A 12,013-nucleotide genomic window follows, 5' to 3' on the forward strand; every position below is an offset into this window, starting at 1 on the left:
ATCTGTTGAACTCTCCATCAAGTCTGAAAATGTGATCGCCATGAAATTTCATCTAGTCGATTTTCCTATCAAATCTAGTACTTGGTTTATTTCTGTCGAGCTGCCGCCTCCTTGTTTACAGACCTACATCTTCTCGGTTGGGGGGAAACGTTGTGTCTGTCTCTTATGGTGGCTGTTAGCGGCCATTCAAATGAATCTAAATCGTCGCCTTGTGAAGAAGGCGACAAGTCGACAAGTCGACGAAATCGTCGACTTGTCGTGCGGCGACTTCTCAAACTCGAGCATGCGCATTTGCTGATTGGATAACTTGCATGCGCACAGATTAACTTCCGAGGCGACAAGTCGCCGCACGACAAGTCGAAATAATTGTATTTCGTCGACTTGTCGCCTTGTCGGTTGTGAATAAGTCGAAGGCGACAAGTCGCCGCACGACGAAATCAACCCGCCGACACGACGAAATAACCCGACGATCGTCGCCTTCATTTTGTCGTGTCGGCGGGTTGATTTCGTCGACTTGTCGCTTTCGATTTATTCACAAACCGACAAGGCGACAAGTCGCCGCACGACGAAATCAACCCGCCGACACGACAAAATGAAGGCGACGACAAAATGAAGGCGGGTTGATTTCGTCGACTTGTCGACTTAAGAAGGCGACGATTTAGATTCATTTGAATGGCCGCTAACAGCCACCATAGTCTCTCGTTGCTACTATTCGAACACATGCAAGCATAATGACTCATTACACTGCATTTCCTAAATTTGATGTTGGACATCGGGTACAAGACCCTATTGAGGTAACAACATTTATGACATCTCTGAATTCGATATAAGAGTAGGCCGTAGTGCCGCTGTCCGGGCAAACTTTCTTATGGCGTATGCCCGTCTTCATTAGCCCAGTTCGGAGCAAAACAGTAGGACGTTAAACCCCATTTCATTTCATTTCATTTTAGTCATGTTAGTCGAAGGTTGCCGTATGTTATACTGTTGCCACTCGGTTAAACAAGAACTATATCAGGCATATCATAAAGTGATTTGATGATGACAATACAACAAATGCTGAGAGGCAGCAGGAAGTCACATGTGACATAAAATACGCCTAATCACTATTATAGACCGTATTGTGTATAATCGACATATCACATTACAGTGTTTACCCTTCATACCGAACAGATGTGCGTGTGACTTGTGGGGTTTACGCTTACAGGTGTTTACGCTTCATATGGAACAGATGCGCGTGTGACTTGTGGGGTTTACGCTTACAGGTGTTTATGTTTCATATCGAACAGATTCACGTGTGATATAGTGTTACAGGTGGTAAAATAGAATGTATTTTACAATTTTTTGTGTATATTAAGTTTTGATGTTTTTAGTACAGCACATGTTAGTAAGCACCTTTAAACCCCCACTTTAAGATTTTACATTTCTTCTGTCAGTTTCTTTAAGCTGTTGTTACTTTAATAATAGTGAGTACATTTAACTGAGTTTCATTGTGTCTTGGTCATGTGATGTATTTGTTGGTAGATACATTCAGTTGTTAACCATCTTTGTTTCAAAGAGGAGCTCTAACAAAGTAGTGTCTAAGTTTAGTTTTTGGAGATTAATTTCTGTAAAGTTTTTGTAAAGAATTGCAGTTATTTACCAGGTATGTTGCATTATGTTTTACTGATTATATAAGCTGTATCTTTAACTCTGTAGTTTGATATTTTTATACTGAAGTTGTTAGTTTTTATGGATCAAGTTGGTAAAGTTTATTTGCATACATGATACATACATTTACACATTATATATATATATATATATATCATCCTATTTCAGGTTGTTAGATTGATTACATTTAGCTAATCTAAGTATTTAAAACCACACATCGGGTAAGTTAGTTTAGAATGTAAATATAGAGTAGTTTAGATAAAGTACCGGTACCATTTACTATTTGTTGCAAACAGTAATTTACTTTGTAGCACAGATTTATTTGTGTGCTGTAGTAATGGTGTTAGATAATGTGTTTATGATGTTTGTATTTTGATATTCTCTTTTATTTTGGAAAACTTATATTGAATTGTATATTTGCAGGGTTTTTATTACTTGCCTGGTTTATGCTATAATAAAGATTTGAACCCGTTCTGGATTGTTTGTTTCAACGACCCCCAGACCCCTCTACAACAATAGTGTTTATAAACTTGTAGTGTTTACGCATCAAATCGAACAGATTCACGTGTAATATACCATACTGTTTAATTATCCGTATACATTTGTAAATTAAATACCGGACCGGTGTAACTATGGTAATCAAGATATGGTACTTTCTACTCGTGTATATTTCGGTGTGGAATGATGTTGGTAAGTTTGTCTTGCTTTGTAACAGACTTCCATTAAAGACGTAAAATAGTCAAAAATCGGTGATGTAGAACAGTAATTAGTATTATTATTATAATAGTAGTTGTGGTTTATAGTAGTAATAGTTCTATCAGTAGCAGCAAAGAAAAACTGTTGGGTAACTATTTTAGTGGTCCACTCGTCACTATTTGTGATAGAATTACTTATTTCGATATAAACTGTGATCATGATCCTCGGTATCCACAGTGGTCTCATTCCACTAATCCCTGGGTTCATCTATGGGAGCGGGGATCACGTGGCTAAGTGGGTAAGACGCTGACTCGCTAGCCTGGAGGTCGGGTGTTCGATCCCTGCATTGGCCGAGAAAGTTCATCCAGATTTTCCGGCGTGGTTCCCCCTTGACAGTGGTGCAGGACGGAGGGCCTGACAAGGACAGCTGTCTAGTCCTTCGGATGAGACGAAAAACCGAGGTCCCGTGTATACATTGGAATGCACGTAAAAGTTCCCTTGGCAGTTGGAATTCGATATAAGAGAAGGCGATATAGTGCCGCTGCCCGGGCAAAATTTCCCTTATAGCACACTGTATGGCGTATGCCCGTCTACTTCATTAGCCCAGCATAGGAGAAGAACAGTAGGACGTTAAACCCCATTTCATCCATGGGAGAGATATAAATTATCCGCCCTTGATGATTGTTCTACTTTTATCAACCAATACATTTGATAGCATGACGACTTGCCAATGCCTGTTTTGACTGACATAAAAACATCTTTCCCATCAAAAGATGTTTTTGGACACCTGTTTGTGTGCATCCAACTTCTTGTTTATTAAATTCCTTGTAAACTTTCTCCTAATCGAGCGAACAAGTCACCGTATTGTTGTGAACGTAAACAATGAAGCTTAGACTGGTTTGTAAACTGTTGTTAGATTCCATTAACTTTTAAAATGATTCAAACAAGACACTGCTTCAGTAGCATGTGGCTGTTTAATTTAAATCTTTAGACGCTTGAACTCACAAACATGACAGGTTGTAATCAGGCTTGAAAATTCCAGAATAATTTTCTTCTTGATCGCATATTACGGATTATGCATAGTCTATATTTAGTATGTATTTATATTTTTCAGAAGGCGGATACCAATCCTGTAAAAGACAAATTGGTTTGTAATTTATAATATTTAGTTAGGCACGGAAAAAAATGCCCGTTTCCATTAGCCCAGTTGGAGCAGAACAATAGCAGGCCCGTAGCTAGCGCAGGCCCGTAGCCAGAGGGGGGCCAGGGGGGGGGGGGGCAATGCCCCCCCCCCCAAAAAAATGTTTTGCCCCACCGAAAAAAAATTTGCCGACCATAGCTCTAAAATACTTACTGTAGACTGTGCCGGGTGTGCCCCCCCCCCCCCTAAAAACGTCACTGTCCCTCCGAAGCTAGCAAGCTGGCTACGGGTCTGAGCTAGCGGTGGGAGGGGGCGCGAGGGGCGGCTGCCTCCCTGGAACAAATAGGGCACCCAATGGGTGCCTTTATCCAATGGGGAAAGAATCGGTTACTGACAAGGTCGATCGCTTGAATTATTAATTTCCGTCCTGGTCCGGACTTTTTTTCCGTATGCAAATGAGCTTCGTCGTAAATCCCATATAAGGTATATGTTCTAATAGATTAAGTTGTGTTATGCATTTGTCTATTTTGCAAAATTCAGAATGGAGAACTGTAATGTGCAAAATAACTATTATACTGTATTTTGTATTATTGAAAAGTGTATTATATATTTTAACACTGTGACAATAGTATTGTGAAGCACTGGACATTGCAAATCGTAAAACTAAAATACATATTTTGAACTGCTGACATTATGCAGTTTGTAAAGTGAACATTGAAATAATATTGACATCGTTATCCTTCCATAGTTATTAACCAATCCAATACTTCATAAGTCGCTCATCCCTGAAATCGGCAAATTAGGCTAGGCGTACAAAATCAATGGGGGTGGTCTAGAGTGCCGCGCTTCGACCTCTAGCTGACCGCTCACTTCTGGCTGCGGGGCTGTGGGTTCGATTCCTGGTGTGAGCGTATGTGACTTGGAGATAGGGGGCGCCTTCTCAACATCGTGGGTTTACTTCGGGTACTCCGGTTTCCTCCCGCAGGAAAAATAATAAAAATAAAAAATAAGATTTGTCTGCGATATCACCTCCGGTGGAAGCGGACGTTAAACACTAAGAGCAACAACATCTTATTATTGTCCCATTTGGTATTCCATAGGTACGTCGATAGGTGTAATATAGCTAGTTCAAATACAACTAATTGATCAATGCCAATTAAATCTCCATGGATATGATAATTGTTTGAATTATAAATATGAAAATATTTAAAATTTATGTTTTAGTTCCAAATGTAAACGTTTGTAGCAGTAAATCCCTGAGCGGAAGTACAGTGTATTTATCTAGTACTATCGTTGAAAATAATGGACTTGATGGAAACGCTCCAGGTTGTAGATGTACTCTACATTCAACAGGCCAACAACAACAGACTATAACTATGGCGATATCACCAGTAAATGAGCACCCTTATGGATGTCAATTTCAACTTGATCTTGAACATAAAAACAAAACTGGGGAATTTTCCTGTGGTATATATGGTCACGATACCTATAATATAGTCCCAGGAGATGTTATAAACATGGAGTTGCAACCAGGTGTAAAACGAAAGGGACAAGGTGGATTTGCTTTTTGTTTAAAGATCAGCACTACGCATGGTAAATCATAAGTTATTATATTAAGTTGACTTATTCGACTGTCTGCGGTTAAGTTCTATTGATATAAAGATAATTTCCCTATTAGACTATGGGGAAAATATCTAAACGGACAACAGGATATGGGTTGGGTCTGATGGGCTAAAGAGACAACAGGATGTGGGTTGGGTCTGATGGGCTAAACAGACAACAGGATATAGGTTGGGTCTGATGGGCTAAACAGACAACAGGATGTGGGTTGGGTCTGATGGGCTAATGAAGTATGAATAAGAAGAATCGTTTAAATACTAAGAATATGATACCACTTCTAATTGTAAGGATATACCACTTTTAACCACTTCTAATTGTAAGGATATACCACTTTTAACCACTTCTAATTGTAAGAATATGACACCACTTATAATTGTAAGGATATACCACTTATAACCACTTCTAATTGTAAGAATATGACACCACTTATAATTGTAAGGATATGACACCACTTATAATTGTAAGGATATGATACCACTTCTAATTGTAAGAATATGATACCACTTCTAATTGTAAGGTTATGACACCACTTCTAATTGTAAGGTTATGATACCACTTCTAATTGTAAGGATATGATACCACTTCTAAATGTAAGAATATGATAGCACTTCTAATTGTAAGGTTATGATAGCACTTCTAATTGTAAGGATATGATACCATTCCTAATTGTAAGGATATGATACCACTTCTAATTGTAAGAATATGATGCCGCTTCTAATTGTAAGGATATGATACTACTTCTAATTGTAAGGATATGATACCACTTCTAATTGTAAGAATATGACACCACTTCTAATTGTAAGGATATGACACCACTTCTAATTGTAAGGATATGACACCACTTCTAATTGTAAGGATATGACACCACTTTTAATTGTAAGGATATGATAGCATTTCTAATTGTAAGAATATGATACCACTTCTAAATGTAAGGATATGATACCACTTCTAATTGTAAGGACATGATACCACTTCTAAATGTAAGAATATGACACCACTTCTAATTGTAAGGTTATGATACCACTTCTTAATGTAAGAATATGATACCACTTCTAAATGTAAGGATATGATACCATTTCTAATTGTAAGGATATGATACCACTTCTAATTGTAAGGATATGATATCACGTCTAATTGTAAGGATATGATACCACATCTAATTGTAAGGATATGATACCATTTCTAATTGTAAGTATATGATACTACTTCTAATTGTAAGGATATGATATCACGTCTAATTGTAAGGATATGATACCGCATCTAAATGTAAGGTTAGTACTAACCGCTACACTACAACGCAACCCGCTTTGAATCGACCACCTAAACAAAAATGTCCAGATAATACAAATAATCAGAGATCTTTTTGTTTGTGTCTTAAGATTCTGGAGTTACACTAGCATGCAACGACGCTATAACAACTGATAGGCCTGCCAGTACATCTTCCACCAGTGAGCTTCCTACCACTACACCAACATCTTCCACCAGTGAAGTTCCTAGCACTGCAATTACATCAACATCTTCCACCAGTGAGATTCCTACCACTACACCAACAAGAAATACATCAACATCTTCCACCAGTGAGCTTCCTTCCACTATAAACCCATCAACATCTTCCACCAATGAGCTTCCTACCACTAGAAAGCGTAAGTATGGTTTGAGCAGTATTGCAATTTATTAGACAAGAGCTTTATTTAAACAACCTTGATATGAGACAGTCAAATTTATTTACACCATCTTGATATCAATCTGGTTAAAACACAGATCCAATTTCGTTTCGTTTTTTATAGTTCAAAATTTCGATTTTACTTGTCTTTACTACATTTGGATCTGGAAGCGTTGTTATTTAACTCGTGTTCTGCTTGAAATGAGGGGTCAGCCAATCAAACATTCTGAACATCTGGCCTCGAGTTCACAAAGTATTCTCAGACTTAAGTTAAGAATTTACTCAACTTTCAATCACTGTTTATGTGAAATATCTTTGATCCAGAAACACAAAACTTTGCACATAGTTTCTTATTGATGTATTTGATACATTAAAACAACAAAAGTTTTATAAAGGGCTATATTTTAGTTAATATAAGGCGAACAATTTTGAGCAAATTCTTAATTTAAGTCTGAAAATGATTTGTGAACTCGGGGCCAGAGACACGCTACCTGCGGAGAAGTATCTCAGACACAGTCAGTAGCCATGATATCCATATCACGTGATCTACACATCACAGATCATGACATTGGCGTCAATGGGTTAAGAGGTCAACATTGTAAACAATAGGTTTATCTTCAGCATTGTGTCCGTTGCACCCATAAAGACTATATAATTCGTACAGTCCCAATGATTTTTCACAAAAATAACATCTACAACTCATAGAATTGACGTTGTCTTCAATGACAGCGTCTGCGAGGGTTGTTCATAGAGGCCGCCATATCGCACTATTTTGTTAATGTGTTTCAGTTCTAAAACAAATATTTTAAACTTTAACGCAAATTTAGAAAATAGCCAAATTCTGGCTGGGATTACTGAGCAAAATGGCCATTCACTGTATAGGTGCAAAAAAAAGCTAGCCACCAATTAATTTTCGTACATTAGTTACGTACGCCAATCAAATGGTCTGTCGAATCGAGCGTTTGACCTTTTTTTGCGCGGAACTGTGGGTAGACATTAGCGGCAATAGAAATCAAAACAAAGCAAAAGTAGATAAAAAATACATGGCGGTTGCTAACTGGTTAATCGAATGACTGACGTAATCAGGTCAAATGTCGCTTTCTTGGTACCTGACATCATAGAACGTGAACTCCCACTATAACTTGTTAGATCTACATGTAGTGTAGGCCATTGAAAGTATAAAAAACGAAACGAAATATAGATCTATATTTTAATTAGTTTGTCTTGATATGAGACAAAGTATTTACAATCAACAAACTGACACTGTCCTTGCCAGGCCCTCCATCTTGCGCTCACTGGAAAACCAAGTGGGACTCCTGTTTAGCCAGTCTATTGTTACATGACTATTTATATATTACAGTATATGGTATAGTAGGTGGAAGTGTTACTGGGGTGGTTATTATAGTAATAATTATTACACTAGTCTGGTAAGATATATTCTCATATTATAGTTTCAATTTGATGGTTTAAATCAATACAGGTCAGTTGTCAGTTGCTTCCACATACAAGCAACGATCTTAAACAGTTAAAGTCAGTTGTTTCGACATTCACGCAACGGTCGTAAACAGTTGTCAGTTGCTTCGACACACACGAACCAATCGTAGACAGTTGTCAGTTGCTTCGACATACACGAACCAATCGTAAACAGTTGTCAGTTGCTTCGACATAAACGAACCAATCGTAAACAGTTGTATAGATAGGTTGTAAGTGTCGACGTCGTTAATTCATTGTTCTTTTATTTGGGTCAATATAATGGGGGACAGGGGAGGGCGGATGAATGACCGAGTAAGATCTGTTATTGAGTCAACTGGCGTGGTTTCGATTCCCCGGTTGTACGTGACAAGGAGTAGGGTCATCTGTTCAACCTCGTGGGTTTTCTCCGGGTCCTTCGGCTTCCTCCCACTGCTAAAGACCCCTAGATGTAAACGAATTATTGAAATAAAATTGAACCATATGTTGGTCCCGACATGTTACTCTCCCTCTCTCTCTCTCTCTCTCTCTCCCTCTCCCCTCTCTCTCTCTCCCTCTCTCTCTCCCCCTCTCCCTCTCTCTATCCCTCTCTCTCTCTCCCTCTCTCTCTCCCTCTCTCTCTCTCGCTGAAAGATTAACGTTGATCACAAAGTGTATTAATCGTGTGTCTATTTGTAGCTTTATCAGGAAAAGAAAGATAAAGAATCGTGAGAAAGAAACCGTGAATATTACCAACACTAGCCATTCACAACCTGGTCATACGGATGATGTACAACAGTATGAAACGCTTAATAACCCGCAGGCTGACAACGAATCGGAATACGTAGAACTCAATAATATTACCAATACTAACAATTTACAAACAACGAGTCATACGGATGCTGTACAGCAATATGAAACTGTTAATTATCCACAGGCTGACAAGGAATCGGTATACACAGAACTAAACAATATATATTACAATATATCTTAATATATTACGAAAAGGGAGGGAAATAATCTGAATTCATATTTGTTCGTTAACCCGGACAGGAAGGAATTCTACTTGAACTTAAAGTAGCTAAGTCTCTAAGTCAATATCATCCAAAATCTTCTACATTGAAAACACGATTTATTTGTCGGTTTAAATCAACATTGATGTTGTGATCTTAACGGGAAAAGATGGCCTTCTGATATCCAATATTTATAGACAAAATAAACATTCTACAATTGGTACACGAATCGTGTTCCATAATGCGTTTCAGTGCTGTTTGTAATAAGGGACTCGAAAAACGAAGCTAGGCATATTCCACAATAAATACTATCGGCGTAGACTGGAATAACCAGACGCTAGAGATTGAAATTCGATTGAGAATACTGGCGTATTTCGCCGAACCTAACTGATTAGAAATTACAGCAAAAACAGAAACGATTCAATATAAATCAATTTATATACATTCATATTACATTATTGTATGCGTTGCGACCCATTTGTGTCAATTTCTAGGTCCCAAATATTAGCGACTTGGCTCCTTTAATTTACCAATCCCTAGACAGTGGAGGACGTAGATACTTTCTACATTAAAATTTCCTTTACTGAAGTGCCCACAGGCACGTGAAGGGATTAAACTTGAACTTAAACTACCAAGCCCCTGGACGTGGGATATTGAAACTTTCTATATTAAAATGTCCTTTACTAAAGTGCCCTATATTAAAGTGTTCCACGTTAACGTTACTGACATTAAAGTTTGTTATATTAAAGTTTGTTATATTAAAGTTTGCTACATTAAAGTTTTCTATATCAAAGTGGCCTATATTAAAGCTTGCTGTATTAAAGTTGTTTCTGTATTAAAATTGGATATATTAAAGTTGCTTATATTAAAGTTTGCTATATTAAAGTTGCTTATATTAAAGTTTGCTATATTAAAATTTTCTATATTAGAGTTATTGAATTTTGCTATATTAAAGTTTGCCACATTAACGTTTGCCATATTTAAGTTTCCTATATCAAAGTGGCCTATATTAATGTTGACTATATTAAAGATTTATGTATTAAAGTTCGCCATATTGCGTTTTGTTATATTAACGTTTGCTACATTTGCTATATTAAAGTTATATATTACCTTAATTAAAGTTGATTATATCAAGATTTTCTAAAACACCGTTTGCCCCATTAACGATTAGACTTTATTTTGCTACCTAACTTAAAGGGACAATAACACTCTTGCTGGCTTGAAAGCTCCAGAAAATAAATAATATCTCTATCTAAGTACTAGATGTGTTAGTGTCCCACCTGTTGTGTAAATTATCCATTAAATCCTATTTTACTTGTCCAGAGGGTTCGAAAATATTTTTAAATCGCAGTTTCATTTGAAAAGGTTTACGTTAGACGTTTCAAACCATTATGTTGAATTTTTCAAAAATTTTAAATAAGGTGTGTTAAGATGAAATTTGTATCATCAATTAATTGGAATATTGTAAAATAGTGGAATTTGTTGACTAGAATAAAGATTGGGACATATTATTCAGTTACAACAAGAGTGGTATTGAGCCTTTAACAGTTTATTCCCGATTAAGCTATGAATTTTGAGACAGCTTCATGATTCTCATATGACGTATTCCGAGGGTAAAAGCGTACATTTTGCAAGGTATATTGAAGTTTGACATCTTCCATTAAAATTCTTACTGGAATTCGTTTTTCTTCCAACTTATTGCACACAGTGATGACATGATTAACGGTTATCATCTTCCATTACAGGAAGATGTTTTTCTTCCAACTTATTGCACGCAGTGATGAAATGATTAACGGTTATCATCTTCTATTAAAATTCTTAAATCTTTAGTTCTCAATCTTTTAATCAACCCACAAATCTTGCCTAACGGGTGAATGCATGACCTCCGTCTTTACAACCAAATTTTTATTTAATTTAATTTTAAATCAAAGAGTATTTGATCTGGTTAACGCGGCTTTCCATTCCGATTTGATTTTAGTTTTAACAAAACTATACTGGTTTTTTTTATTGGTTCGTACAGCCAAGCTACGATCAAGGGAAGATAATTCAAATACGTGAATACCCCATGGTATAGTGGAATAGAACGGAATGAGATACTGGGGATACCGAGGATGTGTGATGTGTTGAGAATTGTACGTTTGGAACTATTTTACTTGCGCAAAGCCTTGAAAAGTGTTTCGATTGTAGCGCCGGACAAGACAAGACACCAGTACAATATTGCAGTTAGGGTTAAGCGTCTTACCGTCCTACCGACTGGGCTAATAAAGACGGGCATACACCATGCAGTATGCTATGGGGAATTTATAGCCGTGCAGCGGCACTATGGACTACTCGAATTCCAACGGCAAGGGGATATTTTACGTGTACGCCCATTTGTACACGGGATCGTGATTTGTCGACCCATACAAACGACTATACGCTGTCCCTTGCCAGGTTCTCAGAGAGATTTTAAAAGGACCAGACATGACTGTTTTTCAATATCTATACAGTAACATCAATGACTGGCTTTAGATGCTTAGAACCTGGTAAATAAATACGATGTATTGAAATGTGATGAATCCGTTCCTGTTCCTTGATGAAATAACATTTAACTAGTTATAACATTCAATCCAGGGGTAACCTTGTGAATCATATTAGTAGTTTAATCTTGTGAATCATATTAGTAGTTTAATCTTGGCGAACTTTGTGAATCATACGCCTAGGTAGTAGTCTTGGTGAATTTTAATACAATTATATAGTGAGTCTAGGCGAATCCTGGAAATTATGTTGATCTGTGACATGTTA

At 37.2% G+C, this 12,013-nt stretch overlaps 1 protein-coding gene across 1 annotated transcript; it reads left to right on the plus strand.

Annotated features, from left to right (window-relative positions):
• The first annotated feature begins 1,183 nt into the window (after positions 1-1,183).
• LOC126827809 (uncharacterized) lies at positions 1,184-10,981 on the plus strand. The gene is made up of 8 exons (XM_050557372.2): positions 1,184-1,642; positions 1,816-1,868; positions 2,071-2,337; positions 3,458-3,490; positions 4,709-5,077; positions 6,484-6,747; positions 8,128-8,194; positions 8,916-10,981. Exons 3-8 carry the CDS (start codon positions 2,280-2,282, stop codon positions 9,208-9,210), a joined length of 1,086 nt encoding a protein of 361 aa, XP_050413329.1. The 5' UTR covers positions 1,184-1,642; positions 1,816-1,868; positions 2,071-2,279; the 3' UTR covers positions 9,211-10,981.
• The last annotated feature ends 1,032 nt before the right edge of the window (positions 10,982-12,013 follow it).

This window comes from Patella vulgata, chromosome 7, assembly GCF_932274485.2.
Source record: "Patella vulgata chromosome 7, xgPatVulg1.2, whole genome shotgun sequence".
In the NCBI taxonomy this organism is placed as follows: domain Eukaryota; kingdom Metazoa; phylum Mollusca; class Gastropoda; family Patellidae; genus Patella; species Patella vulgata.